The sequence below is a fragment of the Apteryx rowi genome, unplaced genomic scaffold (genome assembly GCF_003343035.1).
Source record: "Apteryx rowi isolate R43461 unplaced genomic scaffold, aptRow1 scaffold_179, whole genome shotgun sequence".
In the NCBI taxonomy this organism is placed as follows: Eukaryota; Metazoa; Chordata; class Aves; order Apterygiformes; family Apterygidae; genus Apteryx; species Apteryx rowi.
Window position 1 is genome coordinate 423,369 of NW_020448074.1, and position 21,169 is coordinate 444,537.

Here is a 21,169-nt window from a genome sequence, read left to right on the forward strand (position 1 = left end):
AATTTGGATGGGAAACTTCTATAAATGTTAAAAGCCAGGCAGAAAAGTATTTTTTTTAATTTTCCAAAATAGTAAATATGTGATAATAGGTTTTTCAAGATAAGTATCTTTGAGCTTATCCTTTTTCCTGCTAGCAGAGGATGCATTATCCTCTCCTTTATGCTGCCAGAGCAGGTTTATTAAAATAACTTCTGTGAGCAGATGTAATAACTTTCTCATATTGGATATAAGGATGTACTAATAACCTGATGCTGGTTTAACTGACTTGTCAAAGGAATTTGTGGATTTCTCTGCTGTGGCTTTTTTGTTTGTGGTGTTCATATTCATACTGTTTTCATTGTCCTGCAAGATAACATGAACACCATGCACTGCCTGTCCTGTTATAATGGATAAAGGTATTGATATTGCTGGCATCAATGTTACTAGTAAGAGATTTAAAATGTTTTCAATTAAAGAAACACAAAATTTCCCTGGGGAAATTTTTAGTTATTTCCACTGGTCCAAGTTAGGTTGTGGGGTTTTTTGGCAATGCAATTAGTCTGTTATTTACAAAAAAGAGTGCGCCAAAGCATATCATATTGTTTTTTAAGGTTTTGCCTTTATTTTAATAGAAACATATAATTTAGTTTTAGTGGTTCTTTAATTAGATCAAATACTTTCTTAGTAATTACGTGATTTATATCTAGTTCTGTTCTTAGTGACATACGTACTGTTCTGACACAGTCCAAGACTTGTGAAATAAAAGTTTCATCAGTGTGGGGATGAAAAATGGTTTAATTCGGATAGGTGTTTCCATGAAATCCTGTCCGTGGATCATTTGGGATTGCTGTAGTGGATTTCCATCCCTGGTGCAGGGAAGGCATCTGCTCTTTCTCTAGCAGGTTCTGAACCACCTCACATGACTGCCTGGGGTATTAAGAAAAATTTAAACTAACTCCAGTTTACCTCAGTACACCAGGCTGTAGCCTGAAGTAGTAAGCAGCCCTTCAAGAGCAGTCATCACTGCACTGAGGGCAGGAAACTTAGAGGGGGATTGGGAACCACTGCAGCCATCCCAAGGTAAGCCATCCTTTACTCAGTAATCAGAGCCCTCAGTTGTCTGCACTGAGTAGACACTAGTCATTGCAAAACACTCTTACTCTCATTGCAAAACACTTAAAATACCAATTTTAATGCATTTTTTTTTACCTAATATGTACATATTTTAATGTTATACATATAATAAATTGTTATTTCCCTATAATGTATTTAATACAGATTTTATTTTCCTTTTGAGGAATTCTTCCCTATTTAGAGGACTTCAGTGGATGTCCGATATTGCATAGGTTTGTCCTGGCCATCTGCACAGGAACTAATTTTATTCATTGAGAGAAGTGTGTTAGCAATGTGCATGTCAGAAGGCTGCTTGGTTCAGTGGCCTTTGTGTTGACGGTTTCCATCCATATATATGGATGTCTATGTGAACACATATGTTACCAAAACAGTGTCACTTCTAAACTTACTTACACTTCAAATGTAATTTTTTTGTTGAATAAATAAAATCAGCATTTTGAATATACAAGTCAAATTTATTGGAATAACTAAGTTGCAGGCATAAAGAATGAGAACTCAATTTCACGTAATATTATTTGGATTTATTTTATCTCATCTTTTAATCAGCTATACGATATATTACACAGTAATCTTTTTTAATTTGTAGGTTTTTAAGTGATAAAGTAGTTAAAACCGTAATTTGTTTCAGTGTGAAGGTGTAGTCAATTTTTTGACACACACTTCTTTCACTGGCAAATTACTTAGAATCAGCACTCTTGATAGCAGTATCAGCTACTAGATGTCAGTATTTTAGAATAGTGAATAGTGAAACTTCCTGGAGTTCTTATTAGACTGTAGCAGTCAATTCTGGATTAGTTTTTGGATATTTGTTTAATTATTGATACATTTTTGCTTTCCAACTGTAATAGTTTCAGGCATAACCAATACCCACAGAGTATTTTATTACAAGCTTCCTCTTATGTCCTTCATTCTACAACTTGCGTTATGTTTCCAGAGTTGTGACAATTAAATTGAATATTGATCTTCTGGAATCTCTTTCCCTTTCAAATTTCTTAAGATGAACTAATTTATAAAGGCCATTTATGAATGCAATCTTTTACTGTGCATGAGGATAATAGTAGAAAAAATCCTGCTAGTTATTACTTTGACTTTTAAAAAATGTATTTGAACCTCATTATTATTCTCTTATTTTTACAGTGGATGATGTTGGAGAAAAATTGGACCATATAGGAAGCACCCCCTTAAAAATCAGTACAGAGGTGTCAAATGATGACGTTGCTAAAGATGATGGGTTTGGTTCAGAAGTTATCAAAGTTTATATATTTAAAGCTGAAGCTGAAGATGATGTCGAAATAGGTACCTTTTAAATTCTATTTATTCCGGTAGTATGAAATATTTGGGGGTATTTTTGATTTTTTTTTTTTAATTTAACATAGTCCACTGACTGGAGTTTTTTGTGGAATGTGACATTTGTGGAGACTGCCAATATGCAGTTAATACATGATGTGTATTAATCCTAAATTTAGGTTCCTTTTGACTAGCAGTATTTATTTTCACCTGCCTATGCTACAGGGTCCCAAAGACTAAATGTAGAAGTGGTTGGACATCTGCAGGTGTTTTTCAGCTGCTGCTTTTTTCTGACTTTGCAAGACAGAATGCTATGAGTAACAAAGTTTTCTATCCAGTGGACTTCTTTTCTCTTGTTTTAGTGGTTTAATATTTTTTTTTTGCTCAACTGACTTAAAAGCATACTGGTCTCTTGACCTTTTCTGCCCTTCTGTAGTAGAGAAAGACTTAATTATAAGGGATTCAAATTAAGATACTAGACTTTATAATGCAGTCACTGTCCTATCTGTCCTTCGTTGAAGAGTGGTTTAAATGTAGTAATTTGTAACCTGCTTGTGATTCAACTGCTGAACCATTGCTATTTTCAGCCTGCTATGTTAAGATAAACTGTAATCAGTGTCAGTTTACCATACTGAAAACTACAGCAATTGAAGAATTAGTGCATAAGTAGATCAGATATCCTTGAATTAGAGGCAGCATTTCCACAAGCGGAGTAGACAGCTGGGGTTTCAGAGGCTGATTTTTAATTTGCAGGTAGAGTTCTGGCAGAACCCAAAATCTCGTGGATGTAACAGCTGTCCGCTCCATAGCTGTTAACAGCGGATGTTCTTAATAGCTCACCTCTTTGCAAGCGGATACATAACATGGTGCTGCTTTCTGAGAGAACTTTCTAGAACACAGAACACAGATGTGCAGTAAAGTTGTTTATAATGCAAAGTCCAGGACTTCTTCCCCAAGAAACTCTAGAAAGTTGGCCTCCTTCTACATCAGCACAGAGAAGCTTCTAGAGGGGATTCCTGTCATAGAACAGTCTTTGGTGGCCTTGGTGCAGAGAGAGGGAGAAGATTGCTGGGGTTTTAGGCATGCAGTCTTGTCCAAACCTAACCAAGAAGCTCTTGCTCTGCAGTTCTTACCAAATGATAGATCCAGAACTGTTTCAGGAGCCTTGCAAGTAGACATACAGCCAATCCAGGTTCTGTTCATTGTGACTTGTAAAAGCAGGGTCCCGCTTATGGTTGTTCTCAGAGCTGAAATCTCTGGCTTTTACCAGTTTACCTCTGCGCTTAGGTACTTGAAACTCCGCCTCACTGGAATGTGTCTGGCATGGTACATCTAAGCCCACTCACAGTGCAGATCAATTCGTTTCTGTTCTTCCTGGAGCAGTGAAGAGAGATCACCTCCAACAGACAAGTAGTTTTGGCCTGGCTATACTGTGCAAACCTTAAACTTCAGACAGAACTGTGGATTAGATGAGCAAAGTCCTCCAGTTAGTAACAGTCCTGGTGCTTTTTTCCAAGCAGCTTGAACTACTGCTTCAGGAAATTTTCAGCTATATAATGCCTTTTTTTGTCTTCTCTGAGAAAGAAGTTATCTTTTCAGCTGAAATTAATGACAGAAAAGGATTGTTATAGCAGGGATGATCAGACTGTTAGCTAATGGGGCAGTTATCTTTGTTTTTCTTTCTCTCAGGATAGGCTCAGAACTTGTTAGATTGCCTTACAAGTTGCTCAGTATCTTTTGTAGGATGTTAATGTGTAGGATTTTGGAGCCTATTAGTGAAGTCCTTCATCAGGTTGCCAAGTAACTTTGCATATTTTGCTATCCATTCTATTCTGAACAGACAGTACCTGACTCTACTGAAGGGTTGTGAATATTTCTGTAAGCCCTGAGATTTTCCCTATTTGATCCTTAATTTCTTACAAGTATGAGAGGTTGTGAAGGCCATGTCCTTCCTGAGGGCATGAGAAAAGGATCTAGAGAAGCAGCACCTTAACATCTCTTACCTGTTGTAACATCTGTTTCATCTGCCAGTTCCTACATGAATTGCCAGGCCCTGTTCTTGAAATATGGTTTCTTCCTCTGGGGATAGGTTGTCAGTCTTGAGGGACAGACTGCTAATGCAGCAGCAGGAAGAATCAAAATCTCTTATGGCTGAAAACTAATTTACAGCAGGGACCTTCTTGTGAGCCAATCTCAATGCTTCTGGTATAGCCATGAGGTAGTCCTCGCAAATTATCCTGTTTACTACCGGTGAGTACTTCCCCTTTGAAAGAGCTGATAATATTGATAATGTGTGGTTGCCACCTCAGCATTACGGAATACAGAGACTGAGATGACAGCCTTCACAAAGGAAGCCTGAGTTTCAATCTATGCACCAGCAGTAGTCTCGATTATTTTGTACATGGTGTGGGGGAGGGTTCTTAAATGCCAGCCATTTGCCTTGCAATCAAGTGTTATTCAGAAGAATGTCCTGGCCAAATCACTTTCAAAACAAGTTGTAAAATTGGGCTTGGGTAATAAATCTTCTTTGTTTTGTCATAAATGTGAAACGCAAAATTTAAAATATAAAAACAAATATTAAAAACTTACCAGTAGTTTTGATATATATACCTACATATACCAAATATAAACTGAGGATGAATGACTAGAATGAAAGTTTATTTTTGATTCCTGGCATGTCATTGGTTATAATTTCTGGTTAGTTTCAGTTTCACTCCTACAGTTTTATCTTGTATTCACTGGTTGCAATTTCAGCACTCCCTTCGGTCTCACAAGCCTCAGGACCATAGGGCTGCCTCTCTGTCTTCCATCAAGTTCTCCCAGAACAGGCTGACATCAGCCAGGACTTTGGGGATGTAGAGGAACTAAAAAATCAAAACCTCAGTATTTTGTATTTATTTATTAAAATTGAATTCCAGTAAATCTAATTAAGAGAGAAGCCTAGCACTATATTTGAGGCAAGTATGGTGTATGTGATCCAGCTTGACTTTAGAAGCAATATAGTGATATTCATGTGGTGTTTCATTAAAGGTGTTTGCAATCTGAGTGTAGCATTGTGTGAGCATAATGTGTATTACTACTTCGTGACTTGATCAGAGCTGCATGATATTGCGCCCTGCTACACACTTTCTGGGTTGATGTTATGAATTGATGTTAGCTAGTTTCATGAGCTTGATCTGGCCACAGGCAGAGCTGTCGCAGGTCTTGCATGTTTGGCAAAATGGAAGAGGTTTCCTGTGCTGGCATTCCAACAGCATCTTCTGCCATTTCACATAGTTTATGTAATCACAGATTATGCACCTTGCTGTGGAGTGTATTTCTCTCTAATTCTTCAGAAATCACCCATCTGTTCCAAACTGTCATATAATGACTAAATTTCTGAATTTCTTAAGAGTTTCTCTTAGCTTTCCTGGGATTTGTCTTGTGTTGTCTGACTAACAGGAGTACCTGCTGCTTAGTTGGTCATTTTGGCAACCATTGCCTTCAAAGGCATGAGGGTCTCTCTGCGTTGTGTTCTGTAGAGACATGCCACTGTTAGACCCATCCCAGTGATTTTAAAATTATCTGAGGTTTTCATCTAGCTTGGGAAAACTGAAATTACACATTTTGATTGCAGAGAGAGAGCTTAGTTTTTCTGTTTGGTGAGATGACAGACATTTGGCAAGTCTCCTATTCATAAAACATTTACAGAGAGTGATGAATCCATTTATTTTGATTTGGAAAATACTCAGCTGGGCTGCAGATTCCATCAGGACTGCTCTTAGTATTGAAAAAGGCCTCTTTGTGCCAGGCCTTAGTTTGTTCTGCCATAATCTGCAGCTTCTCTAGTCTCTGTCCCTGTCCCTGAGAAGCATGGAAGACGAATCTACATGTTTATCTTCCACCTTTCTCTAATTCAAGCATCAATATCAAGTTCCAGTTTGAACACTTGTTCTTTTACCTCTGTTAGAGTAAGTTGGTGAGCCAAAGCTTTTGAGTCACTTGAAGTGGAACTGTGTGGACAGTCCTTGTTTTGTTCTAACTGCTGCTGTGCTAACCTCGAGGATTCGGTGCAACACCTTACATCCCTGATAGTCAGTCTTTTCATATAATGTACGTGTTGAAGTAATTAGAGTGCAGTTGCTCTGTAATGGTTTGAGAAGTATGGCCTCAATATATATTACTACTCCAAATGATCCAGTATAATGAGTCTGGGACATACACAGGACATATAGGAAAAATTCTCTAAAAATCAGTTTCTGAAAGGTGAGTAAATGTGACTTTGGGGGGATAAGAGGGATAAGAGCTGTTCACGTCTCAAGAGACAATTTAAAGGCTGTGCTCTGCCAGGGCAGGATTAGAATTATAGTCATTTTTTTGATGGGCCTGGGCGGGTATGTATTACCAGTCATATTTGAGTTCACTGCTGGCATGCGTAAAAAGCATTGATCTCGCTTGGGTAGTAGTTGTTCAGTCCTGAATTTATCAGGAGACAATGAGAGAACACAGCTCATTTTTCCTAATCTGCAATGAAGTATCAAACTTGCATGTTTTTATGACTGACAGGGATTTCAAAATATTTAATTAGAGATTTATGAAATAGCTTTGTTGTAAATAAGAAAAAAATACTTATATTAAATCTGATATTTATCTTAACAGTGGGTTTGTTTACATTCACTTATGTGTTTTACTTCTTTTTTTTAAAGGCGGGACAGAAATTGTCACAGAGAGTGACTTTCACAATGGACATTCTGTAGCTGGAGTAATTGAACAAGGAGGTGTTGGTAGAATGCAGCGAGAAAAAATGGTTTACATGGCTGTTAAGGACTCTTCTCAGGAAGATGAAGATATTAGTAAGCATAATAAGAAACATTTTTGTTTCTCATGCTATTTGGTACAGCAATATAAACATCATTCTCAAGGACTTTTTTAATTTTTCTGAAGGATTCTTCAGCCTGAAGTAGTAGAAAACTAAACTGATCTTCCCTAAAAATAAAGACAGGCTATAACTATTTTAAAGTGATGTGGATAATATGCACTTTGTGCATTCTGTATGCAATCATTTCATTATTTATATTAAATTTAACATGTCCATGGATGAAGTTAACGAGGTTAGTCAAATTTCTCATTTTTATGTTTTCCTACTGTGAATTGCCTTGTTTAAACAGCTTTCTGGCAAAGTGGCAAATAAATGTCATCAGTTACACGTTTATAAGTTTGTATATTTGAATTTATGTTGGTATTTATTTTGTTATTTATACTTATTGATATTTGTTTTCTCTCTTTAAGGAATGTCTGAATAAACAATGATCCCCTAAGGGAAGGGGTGGCTCTAAATGCCAAAGGAAGGAAAGTAATTTATAACGGGTATCAATCAGAATGAGAGCAAATTAAATGAAGGAAAATTTAAGATGAGCAGAGTAAAATTAAAGGTTATTCTTCTCCTTTAATCCAGGCTGTGCTGAAATAGCAGATGAAGTTTATATGGAAGTTATTGTAGGTGAAGAAGAAGCTACATCACTTCCAGACACACAGCTTGAAGACTCCACCGTGAATAAAACTTTTGTGCCTGTTGCTTGGGCTGCTGCTTACGGTAGGAGTCTTTCTGCTTATTTGTGAAAATCTCTTCCAGTTTTATTCCTAATCTAACTTCCAGAATCTTTATGCAGATGTCAATCTCTCACCTCTCCCCAGGGAACTCGTAACAGCTCCTTCTGATCTCTTACCACTGTCAGTTAGTGAAGTTGATAAAGTGATGTGAAAAATTCTTTTTCACATCATTCATAACCTTTTAYACATAAGCTTTTTGTAGTTCAGATACAAAGAAAATGTTAGTCCTATTTATACACTAGTGTTTTTCTCAACACTGGCCTACCAAACAGTCCTCGGATTATTTTAGCAGTTGGTTGTCTTGCATATAATGAATTGATTGCTACATGCGGAGTTTTATGAAGTAGAAAAGAAAGTTGGTGAATTTTGATCTGGTGTTCTTAGGACTAGCTCAGAGGTACAGAGTGCCTGGTTTTTATATAGTTGTTGAAGACTTGACAAAAATGAGAATAGCCTTAAGTATTTTACATTAACTAGGAGGAAGGAGAAATAAGTTTAAAAAGAGAATAGTAGGATTAGGTATGTAAATATGTTCCTAATAATTTTGGTTTATGTAGCAAGTTGTAAACCTGTTACCCTTTCAGATTATAAACAAAAGTAATTTTTTCTCTGCAGCCATGCTTCAAGTAGTAGGAGCATCTCATTAGGATATATTGCAAATTCTGAATATTCTCTTTATTTTGTATTTATTGCATTTTAGGATTTTGGCATCTTTTAAATATATGTTAAGAGAGTATCAGGTCAGCACTGGTTTATATTATAATTAAGTTAGCAAGCTGAGCAGGTAAACTCCGTTGGTGGAATATTTCTGAGCACAGTAGTTGGGCTGATAAAATATTTTTGAACTGCAGAGCCATGGCACATAGCAATAAACACTTTCAATACAAAATGAGGAATAGTCTCTTAAATTACTACTTGCCTATCTCTTAGAAGTTTGTAGCGCCTCATATAGAGAGTGCTGAACAGCTGATTAGTACAAAGGTAGGAGCCTTATTATCTACTTAGTTCTACTCTGGAAACATAAGGTATTTGGATTTCAAGATTGAACTGTGGATTTCAGATATTCTAATTTCTGGGTTGGTATCTGGAGTTACATATGAGTTTAAAAGTTTGCAGAAACAAAGCATATGGTCAGTGAATGGTTTGGCATTTTTGGAGAGAGTTCAGGACAGAGGGCTTCATTGTAAATAACATTTATTTGCTCAGTGGGCTACAGAGATGCCACCTGTTACACACATGCTTACTGTTTCTGTGAGGCTATATAGTTTAAAGAATAGTTTTAGGCTACTTAATTTGCTATAAGCCAAAGTATGAGCAGCAGGGCAGAATTCCAACATTAATGTTCTTTTTTCTTCAACCCATGTGTCCTCTATATTGTTCAAATCTTTAATATTCTTAATCTTTTCTTGTAAAAAAAACAAACCCTAAATAGGATTTGCCCTGGCCCTTGCAGCCTTAATTATGAGAAGTAGGAAAGATAGTCAGCATGATAAGCATGCAAGAACAGGTTTAATGGATATAGCTATGCCCAAAGAGTTGATTTTTAGTTCCTGGGGCGTATAAAGACAAGGTATTGGACTGATGTGAACTGCACATCTCAGTTTGAATTGAGTTAAGCTGTTATTTATTAGTTGGTTGTTCTCTCATTCTCAGACTTTCAAAGCCATCATCATTAGAAAGAATTTTAATTTATAAATAACTAATATACCATTTTCTGCAGGAGACGAAAGAAGACTACCCAGAAGATATGAAGATGGTCAAACGGCAGGTGAGAACATGTGATTGTGTTTTGTACAACATTAAAAGTAACTTGCTGCCTTTGAAAATATATATGTTTATGTATCATAGTTCTCCTAATCAGTAAATGCCAAAAAATTATTTGCAAAATATATGAAGGACTCTATGGTCTTTCTCTACTATTTTCAAATTAAAACAATTCTAGATGTGTTTTAGGCCTTCAGAGTTGGTGGGGAAGCTGGGAGGATCTGCCAGTATTTTTATATGGTTTTATAGTCAGAACAGAGATAGTGTAGTTACTGAGAGGTAAAACAAAGTTAGATAATAAGAAATGAATGTCTTAAGGAATAAAAGAAACCAAGGAATATATCTGAAAACTAGTTAGATATTTAAATAAATCTATTCTGGACTTTTGTCAACATCTAAGACAGATAATGCTTTATATTGGCACTCTGTCTTTTTTTTTTTTTTATGTGTTCACTGTAAAGGAATGGGTGATCTTTTTTTAAAAAAAAAGGTTGATTATGCTGCTGTGCAATTCCAGTCACCAGTCTCAAAGAAGAAAGTTGCTTAAGGTTTTTATGGTGTCTAATTTTTGTTTCTAGGAAATAACTTGGATACACGATTAGAAAACAAAAACGGTAATGCAACACAATACCTGCAGATTTGTGATAGCATTAGCACTAATAGAGTGCTAAAACAAAAAGCCAAGAAAAGGAGGAGAGGAGAGGCCAGGCAATGGCAAACAGGTAAACACTGTATGGTTATGCGTATTTGTCATGGAATGGCACTTGCTCATTTACTTTTCCTTTTTTTAAAACTGGTGCAGAATTAAAAAAATAAATAAATGATTTGCGTATTTCCTGTGTCCTTCCCCTCTCCAGTTCTATGCATAGAAAATGTAGTAGTTTTTACTGTCTGAAGTCAGTACACTTAGGGCTGATGCAATTCATTTGAATGTTGCAAACTATTAAAAAGCAAGCATGGATATATTCACTGCACATATAATATTACTGATCTATTTGAGCAGTTTCTAAAACAACACTATATAAACTGTCGGTGCTGTGGATTGGTTGTTTTTAAACTACTGAACCATTCTCTGTCTGCTGCAAGTGTAAGTGCATGAATCTGAACAGCAATTGGCTGATTTAATTTCTTAATCGGTAAATTTGTTTCCTTCATAACGTGTTTTTGTTTGTTTAAAAACAGCTGTTATAATAGGTCCTGATGGACAGCCCTTAACAGTTTACCCTTGTCACATATGTGGGAAAAAATTTAAATCCAGAGGATTCTTGAAAAGACATATGAAGAATCATCCAGATCATATGATTAAGAAGAAATACCAGTGTACAGACTGTGACTTTACAACTAACAAAAAAGTAAGTTTCCACAATCATCTGGAAAGCCATAAACTTATAAATAAAGTTGATAAAACCCATGAGTTTACAGAATACACAAGAAGATACAGAGAAGCAAGCCCATTGAGTTCTAATAAACTAATACTGAGGGACAAGGAGCCTAAACTACACAAATGCAAATATTGTGACTATGAAACTGCAGAGCAGGGACTACTCAATAGACATCTACTTGCAGTTCACAGTAAGAACTTTCCTCATGTATGTGTGGAGTGTGGGAAAGGATTCCGTCATCCTTCAGAGCTGAAAAAGCATATGAGGACCCACACTGGGGAAAAGCCATACCAATGTCAGCACTGTGTCTTCAGATGTGCTGATCAGTCCAATCTGAAAACCCACATCAAAACCAAACATGGGACTGATTTGCCATTTAAATGTGAGCACTGTCCCCAGGCATTTACAGATGAAAAAGAACTGCAGCAGCACACAGAATTATTTCAAGGGCATAAGACTCATCAGTGTCCACATTGTGACCATAAGAGCACCAATTCAAGTGACCTGAAGCGACACATTATTTCAGTTCACACAAAGGATTTTCCCCACAAATGTGAGGTATGTGAAAAAGGCTTCCATCGTCCATCTGAGCTCAAAAAGCATAGTGAAACCCATAAAGGTAAAAAGATACATCAGTGTAGACACTGTGACTTTAAAACATCAGATCCTTTTGTACTTAGTGGGCATATCCTCTCAGTTCACACCAAGGACCTGCCTTTTAAATGCAAAAGATGTAAAAGAGGATTTAGGCAGCAAACTGAACTTAAGAAGCACATGAAGACCCACAGTGGAAGAAAAGTTTATCAATGCCAGTATTGTGAATATAGCACTACGGATGCATCAGGCTTTAAACGACATGTAATATCAATACACACGAAAGACTATCCACATAGGTGTGAGTATTGCAAAAAGGGATTCCGTAGACCATCAGAAAAAAATCAACATATAATGAGGCACCACAAAGAGGCCATAATGTAATATATGATCTCAAGAAGGAAGCAATTTAGAAACTGTGATATGCTAATTGGGGAAAAAAATCTCATGAACTGTTTCTCCTGGTTTCAAAGCTTGATATTAAATCATAACTTTACATTCTTTGTATTAAAAGTCTTAAAAGTATTAGGGTTGACAGGGGGATCTCATAGCCCTATGATTGTTGCTTATCAGAACCTAAAGAGCACTATAGAATGCAGAGAGATGGATGAATGTCTGAAATATTGCAGAAAGATTGCTGAATGTCTTCAGATTAATAGTATTACACATTGTTAAGCTATAGAAGACAAAACGAAGATGATTGTGTTATCCATTTTGTCAGTAACAGCATTTGTCTCCAATATGAAAACAGTTCAGATACATGGTGGGGTTACTTACAAATTGTTTGCTAAGGTAACCGAGTCTAACTTCTTGTGCAGTTTTGAAAGAATAAGAATATTAGTCCGTCACTTGGTCATAACGTTTTTAAATTGTGCCTGGAAATTATATTCCAGAACTGGTCAAATTTGGGGGTTTGTCCCTTTTTTTTTTTTTTTTTTAACATTTCATTGGGAAACTTTTTTGTTTCCTTTATTAGTTTAGGTTTGATGAGTAATTTTTTTAAAATGTTTTTCAAAGCTGCTAACCTATTTTATTGCAGGATATGATGTTTAAAATATAGCATTATGTTATGAGCTCAAAGGTGGTGTTCTGGTGCTAGGGTTAAAGATGTGTATGTATATAATTTCCCTTTTTTATCTGAAACTACAGTTGAATGTTGTTCAGTATGGCACATATGACAAAATTAACTTTGAATCTGACTTTTTTTTTTAAGGAAAAAATGGATGCAGCTCATAGTGTTGTGACTCAACACTAATTTTTTTCTTGCTACTTTAAGATCTTCTCTAAAAAGAATATTAAAAACAAAGTCGAAGAAAATAATAGTTTTTTTGAATTAAAATTCAAAATATGTAGAAGTTCTTTAGGGCAGTGTTCATAACAGGTATGACTATTATTGTCCTACCTCCTAATATGAAATTTTCAATATAGATATAAAATTGCACCTTTTAATCAATTCTTAAAAAGTCTATACCATACTATAAACATGCATTTTCAATCTGTAAGAAAGTATATATGCAGTATTTAACCAGAAAAATATGCTGCCACTAGAGTTTGGAGGTGGATCTTCAGTTTACAGTGTATACATTTAAAATATGCATCCCTTTAAACAATGCTTTGTGTTAGCATGCTGCAAATCAAATGGCGCTTAATATAACAAGCTGGTCTAGGGCTATTTAATGAAAAACCTGTTCATAAATGTTATGCATATAATGTGTATTTTTTACTCTTTTTAGTTGCTTCATGTTTGCACACAGCTGTTCACATGATAAATTGTAACTTCATGCTATATTGTGGCTTTGTGTTTCAGATAATGTTCATATTTTGTTTTTGCACCAGATGAGAATCAGTTCCTTGAGAATAAATTTTTTTTATATTTCTATACTTCAGAAAGTTAAATTTGGGAAATCTCTTAGAAAAATACGTGTTTTATGTGGCTGTAAAAAATGATGTACACGCTGTAAAATAAGATTGTCACTGTTATGTGGGATTATTATTTCTAAATGTGTTACTCATCGTAACGGGCATACAATAAAACGCATCTCTTGCACTCCAATTTTTTTGGAGTTTGCTTCTCATTTATGGTGATATAGGAATGTCTCATTCTGTGTACATGTGCCTAACATTTTAATTAAATTATTATTCATAAATTAATATGAAATGTAGTAATATTTATCTCAAGCAAACCAGTTACTTGAGATACAGTTACTATTGGGGGGAGGATTGGGATTTTAAGTAACACTTAAAAGTTACAGCTCATGTCCTTAAGCATATTTCTAAAACTATTATCAAATGTGATATTGATATTCTTTGAAATTCTTTCCTTTAAGTAAAGAGAACATAAAACTTCGCATATATTTTGGGAAAAGATAGGTAAGTATTGTTTTTTTTTAACTGCATAAAAAGAACAGCTTGCAAAATGAAATGCTAAAAGTATTGCTATCTTAATTTCCTTCTCTTTTAAGAATATTTTACTTACGACATCAATAATAGATTAAAAACTTGAGAGAGATTTTAAAAGAAGTCTTCAGCAAGGATTTTCGACTGGCTTTTAGCCAGTGAACCCTTAGGTTTTGTACTAACAAGCAGAAATGATTCAGACCTTATGAATCTATTCATCTGTTTTTATTTACATTACTTTCCTTTTTTATGTCCAGCAGTCAAAGGAGGGGCAGTACCATCAGAAAATTTATTTTTCATTAAAATTGTATTTCATTGAAAATGTTAATGCTTTATTCCTGAAAATGATATTGAATGCCTAGACTGAAGGAGATTATTCGTAACAGACTGAAGATGATCATTCACCTGGTCTGACTCTGTGACCAAGTACAGATCAGTGCTGGCTTATTTTTCCACCTTAAGGATGGACGGACTAATCAGGTACTTTAATATTTTAAACATATTCTGTAGACAGTTTTGTAAAAAGACTTAATCCTGCATTGCTTAATTCAAAGTTCATGTGGTACAGAACAGGGCATTGGGGCTAGAAATGAAAGAAGCTAGGCTTTTGGAAAGAAGCCAGCATTTTAGACAGTGGATGGAAATCTGGATTAGGATAGGGATTGATGCTTTTAAGCATTACAAAAGATGCTGAAATCATGTTTTGATATCTCTTATTATCGGTACTGGTGAAATATGTTAACATTTACAGTGTTTTAAACTCTCAATTTTTGAAATGTACTGGCATGCGCAGAAAGTCATATACTGCTTTTTTGTTATAGACCTAACTTGGCATTTGCTACTTGTTAAATAATACATGATTTCCAAATTGTTCACTGAAAGGTAGGTAGTTATGCAGTACCAGCTTGTATTCTTGCATAGTTTTCTGTGTGTAAAATGTATGGGTATGCCTAAAGAGCCAAAAGGACCTCTTTGAAAGCAGGTGAAATGCCAGGATGCTTATTGGCTAGTCACAAGTGAAATGTGGCATCTTTGTTTCTATTTGTGCACCTGCAAATAATTACTGTAAAATATGAAAGCATGCAGTGTAACTACGGTTAAATATGTTAAAGTTGACTTTCAGAGCTCATGACTTAATCAAAAGGGAGGAGCAGTTGGCGAGATCACTTGTAAGAAGTTACAGTGCCTGGAGTGCACAGAATTGTCTGTTTGAGGATAGCTAGTAGTGTGTCTTTCAAGGAATGCAGTGAAAGGCTTTTTTTCCTATTGCCGCAGGAAGTTAATCTCATTTTTCCAAAGTTTGAGAAAAGACATGGTAGAAAGCTATACAGTATTTGTCTTTGTTTGTGTAGGGGAGGATATCGTTCTGCAAGTCTCAGCTGAGGAACCTCCATAAATGATGCTTAGTTATTATGGTTACGGGATGCATCAGGACTTCTTCCTATTAGAAGGGACTGTGTTTGGTGTCAGTGAGTGCTATCTGCTGTGTTTCAGGAGGTGGTGTACTGTGGGGTGTCAGTTTCATTATCTAGGTTTTCTATTGCATCTGCTTTTTTCTTCCCCTAAAAGTACATAACTATGAAGTGCACAAACTTTTAAAACATGTTTAATGATAGCAAAATATTTAATGATGGCAGAAATGAAATGATGGATGCTGGATGAAGTTTAATTCATCTTCAGCTTCATTATTATATTTTAAAAGGTTTAAGAGTTAGCGGTATTCTATCTAACGAAATGTCTTTCTAATCAGGAAGAAGAATCTCATACCTTTTTGGAACATCAGAATTTGTGAGGGATATGTTTTCAAGACAGGAGTTTTCATGATGGAGGAAGTAGTGGTTGGAAAAACTATGATTGTAGTTTGTTATTATCAACTAAGTTACAAATACAGGGAAAGTGTAGAGGACTTGTGCAGACTAGTATGATCTTCTGTGGATGGTCTTGCTTTTTGTGATATCTAGATGGGGAAACTGAGTTGTTAAGTTTAACCTACTGGTTACAGGCAACCTTGTCCAATGCAAAGTCTCAAAATGATTATTGAGGCTTGTGCGTGACTGATAGTTACCACTTTTACTTGATTGACTTATTAAACTGTTTCAAACATTTCTTTCTTCATATTAATTGTTTGTTTCTTCTCCAGGGACAACAAAACCTAGCTAAGAAGAAAACTTGTGGAAACAAGGTCTGTCCGAGAGAGAAGCAACCTTGAGATTTAACCCACTTAGTATTAAGGTTTGCTACCCATATGTTGTTAAATTTCAAACGGTGTTGAAAAATGAATCTGTTGGACTTGCTGCTTGAGCAGTGGTTTTAAAATTCAGTAGCTTCTGGCAATGGGAGTAAGGGCGTAATATGTATGGACAGAAAGGAGAAGGAATCAACAGAAAAAGGCCTGTGGAATGTATTGCAGATGTGACCTTGCAGAGGCTGGGAAAGAAAGGACAGAGAAGCTGGGGATAGGGAAGGGAAAATAAAGTAATGTTGAGGCAGCTGAACAAGGAGCAGCTTAGAGAAGTGGTAGTATATACAGTGCTCTTACTTTGTGTGTGGTGTTCAAGTAATTTTGGATATTTTTATGCTTCATTTAAATAAGTGTACATCCAACAGGAGATAAGCCTCAGGTAGAGCCTTCATTGTTTTTCTCTGCAGATGTGTTTTCTGAGTAGATCTGAAATTCCATATTAATAGCAAGTGGTTGTTCAGTGTTCTTGGCGTAAACTTTTACTAGGAAATGCATTTTAAATCTTGTAAAACGTAAGAAGTTTCAACTGATTCCTGATTTTGAGGCACAGTTCCTAGACTCTTTCAGTGCAGTTTCCCAGTAAATATTTAATATTAGACAGAACTTGTGATGGATAGTTTATTGATGCAATGGAAGTGTCACAATTCTAAAAATACATGAAGTCAAATCACGGTAAAATTCTTGTATCCCAGTACTTCCACAGGTTCCCTGCTCTGTATAGTCTGTTCCCTGGCTTCTCTACCTCTGTCCTGCCTAGCTCCTTCCCCCTGAGCTGGCAGCAGACAGCTTTCTGCTACCCAAATTGATGCAGCCTCCAGGATGGGATGAAGTGCTCTGCAGACAGGTGCCATTTATTCAGTTCTTTCAAGGCTGGTAAGTTCCTAGGTGGTGGTAGGAAGCTAGTGAAGGAGAGAGACCTGTAATCCTTGGAATTCTTTTGAGTAGAATGTTTAATAGAACAATAAAAGTTGGTGGTATCATGAAACCTTATTACTTTTCATGAAAACTCTGAATAGCATCTCCCATCACAGTTGTCAATTTATATGATCTTCTGTTCTTTTAAAGGTATTATTCTGTAAACGTGATCATCTTTTATGCATACTTTCTTTCCTTACCAAAGGTTATTTATCTTTCCTTTCGCCCCATTTTCAAAAAGGGGCTTTGAACTGTTTTGTTGAAAAGGCAAACACCCCTTCCCTGTCAAATTGTTACATAATCTGTCAGTTCAGCACCACTAATACGATGAATTACCTTACCAGGCGTATGATAGTGATATGATGACACTCCAAAATATTGCCAGCCAGGGAGGGCGACCTGTATTGCAGAGCTGTTCTCTACCTGGAAGTACAACAGTAAGGTAGCGGCAGCTGTTCTTGACCACGTGTCTGACTGCCAGTAGGATGCTGTATGTGATGTATAAGCACATCGTGCTTCGTCGGGCAAGCGGCAGGTTTCACAGTGTGCAGAAGGGTTGCTTAAAAATGTCTGATTTGTTTACTGCGTTTTTTGAGTGATGGACCAAGAACTCCTAAAAGCCAGAGGTGGTTAAAAATGATTCATGTCTTGATCATTATCTGTATTTTTTTCTTCAGATTTGAAATGCCCACAAGTAAAGGTAATAAAATTGGGAAAGTAATTGTGAGAAGATGGAGCAACATCAGCCCGGTACTCTTAAGGCAGAGGTAAGTTACCCTGATGTACTACTCAAAGCCTATATTGATTCTTCACACAGAATACTAGAGGTGTCAATAACTTTTAAACGAGGACTGTATTTGGCTTATATTTCTTTTACAGCTGAGGTGTAAAGAAACTGAGTTTCTTTACACATTGAGTTGCATGGATGAGTCAGTAACAGAAGCTAGAAGACAACAAATTTTCTCCCTACTTCAGTGTAAAAACAAGAAACTGTGTATGCTACCCCTTATAAAAAAAGGGAGGGGGGATTATGTGTATCATGGTGAGGTGAATCTACCCCCTTAAGCAGTTATGGAAAGGAATATAAAAGCAACTTAAAAATAATGACCAATGAAAGTCCAAATAATTCATCTTGAACTAAGGACTCAGTTTTCCAAGTATTACCCTCGCTTCAGATAGTTAGGGTTTATTTAATAAAAACTAATGATAAAGACATAGCCTGATATGGCAGTACATATGTTGTTGTTCACCACTGAAGTAAATGCTGTCTTTGATTTGTATGATTTCTTCCTGAGAAAATTGAGAAATCTCAGTGGACTGTTACATTTGAAAAATGCTTGCAAGATTCCCCAGCCGGGGAAAAAAAGTAAATTGTGTTGGCCTGTAACCACGTGAACAGAACTGAAATGCGACATGGTAAATAATAAAATTCTATAAGCAAAGGTGGAAAAAATCTAAAGTAGAAAGCAAAAAGAATCATACTCATATATTTCTTTGGGAACAACGTTGGAAGAGATATAAAAACTCTTGTAAGCAGAATCAGCACGTGGCCAGTATAAAACACAATCTGTATTTTTGAACATAGTACTGCTACTAAAATAAGGCGACTAGTGACTGCTCTGTTGAAGAGGATGTACTGGAATGGTGGCATTTTGTTGACAAATAGCTATCAGATTCTTTCCATGTAAATTGTTTCACAATTTATTGATTTATTGATACTGATTTTACTACTTTAACCACATAAGCAAGGAAAAAATGCTAAGCTTGATGTGACAGTTTTAGTTGTGCATTAGTAAATAGAAATAATTTAATGTTAAATTTGGAAAATGATGGATTAAATGAGACACTGGAATAATTTTTCCGTATAAAACAACTCAGCAACTACAGATAGATTTAATTTTAAAAGTTTCAAGTGAGGATAACTTCTGTCCAAAGAATGTCATAATTAAATGTAAACATATACTTTTTATACTGTTGTTTTATATATTTTGAAATTGCATATTTAAAAACAAACTGTAAAAAAAAAAAAAAAACCTGCCAGGTACTTAAACTCACTTTTATTACAAAATGTGCAGTATAGTAGTGTAATAGTAACTTTGTTCCTGGGAAGAGCTATGACTATTTTAATTAGAAAAATATGAGCAAATTACCATCACTTAAAATGTGAAAAGTCTTTGAATTTTGTAATATTTTCATCTTAAATTTGTTGAGAGAAAATTATCTCACTTTTACCTTTTCTACTGTAACAGCAGAAAAAACAGTTCAGTGGGTAATGCTTTTGCTTTTTTAAACACCAAAGATGTTGGAGATGCTATTTTTATGCATCAGCTTTTGGTATTTTATGTGGTTTGTTTATTTATTTTACTGTAGTAAAAGGAAGGAGGGAAAGAGAAAGGAAAAATTCTAGCTACACAGCAATGAAGACTGAAATAAGTGAGCTATTGTCATGTGGGTACTGATCATTCCTCAGTAGATCTGCTAGAGGCAACATACTAGAACTGACAAAATTATCCTCTTTTTATTTTATGCTAAAAATATTTTAAAGGTAATATATTTTAAAGTAAGAGATTGTTCAGAGGCCATTAAAAAGATTTGTTTAATTGCAAGAAACATCTACCCAAACTTTAGCACATTTACTTTTGTTATGGAGCAGTTGAAAAATAAATTGTCACTTTCACTGTAAGTATCCTGGTCAGATTTGCTATCATCATTTGTGTGCTGTTTCCATAATGATTTCCTTTTAGTCAGGTAGGTAGGTAGTTATTTTTAGCCAATTTCCATATTTTTTTCCATCATACAAAATACTTGGTTCTTCTTTTCAGCTAAACATACCATGCCTGTACAGGAGATGAATGGCATTTCACAACCGGGGTAGTAGGAAGTTTCTTTATATATTTTGTGATCCAGATACTTTGAGGAGGAATTCATCTGTTTTTACCTACAAGGTTTTTCACCTCTTAGTTTCAGACTAATTTTATATATGAGCTTTTCAGAAATTGCCTATACTAAGTTTTGTATTTCTTAGATAATTTTGAGTCCTATAATATACTGCTCTGAGCAAAGGCTCAATTAGAAAAGATTTTGGTTTTCTTGGGGGGGGGGGAGAGGAGGAGTTCTTGGCTTTCATCCAAGAACTATATGCACTACATGGTAGAATGCACCTTTTCAGTAATACCTACCTGAAATCAAGACAAAAAATTCTCTAAAGAAGTATACTATTTGTAATTTCAATGATAACTGATTTAGAGATGAGAATAAAGTGTTTCTGTAAACTCTAGCAGAAAAAGTTATGTAAATCACTTCTAGTTCAACAGAAAAGAAGCAACAGATAAGACTGCAGCTAGTGAGATGTATTTTTATAATAAAAGATAAGAATGTTAAATTTGCTTTTTAGATAAAACTGGTTTGAAAACAAAACCAACCCCCAACTGATCAGCTCCTAGTCTAGTTCTGCTTTTTGACTAGGGTCTATTGCTTCATTGTTAGTTGTGAGTGAAATATGTTGCTATGCCAGAGCTGTATCATTTACTGTACATGTACCAAGCCTTAGAACAGCTCATCCTAGCTACATAATAACAGTATCGACCTCTGTGTCTTCCTGTTTGGCAAACCAGGCGTTTTTAATAGTATGTTTTGCATTTCTCCAAGTATGGGAGACAGTCAGGTGTGTTTTAAGTATCATACTACCAACTGTATTTGCAAGACAGTTCATTTGCCTAATCATGGCCTTTTCCATGAAATTACAACACAACAAAGACCCAACAGTTCTGAATGTATTCAGAGCCTGCATCTGCCTGTCCTTTGAGGGCATTTACTGTTTGTTTGCATCATGCTATTATACATCTTAGTCATAAAGAGTTAAAAGAAAATAGTGGTTTAGCATTAC

General features: G+C 35.6%; 1 protein-coding gene across 9 annotated transcripts in view; it reads left to right on the top strand.

Moving 5' to 3' along the window:
- ZNF711 (zinc finger protein 711) overlaps positions 1-21,169 on the top strand; it is a 33,663-nt gene that overhangs the window by 10,358 nt on the left and 2,136 nt on the right. For 3 of the 9 annotated variants that reach the window (XM_026061242.1, XM_026061251.1, XM_026061249.1), the window contains 6 exons: positions 2,251-2,409; positions 7,086-7,232; positions 7,835-7,972; positions 9,710-9,757; positions 10,332-10,475; positions 10,936-18,050. In XM_026061242.1, the coding sequence (XP_025917027.1) occupies positions 2,251-2,409; positions 7,086-7,232; positions 7,835-7,972; positions 9,710-9,757; positions 10,332-10,475; positions 10,936-12,113 (1,814 nt within the window). In that variant the 3' untranslated portion in view covers positions 12,114-18,050. The remainder of the gene's footprint in view (positions 1-2,250; positions 2,410-7,085; positions 7,233-7,834; positions 7,973-9,709; positions 9,758-10,331; positions 10,476-10,935; positions 18,051-21,169) is intronic. The other 6 variants (XM_026061245.1, XM_026061244.1, XM_026061247.1 and 3 more) reach the window with 6 other exon arrangements.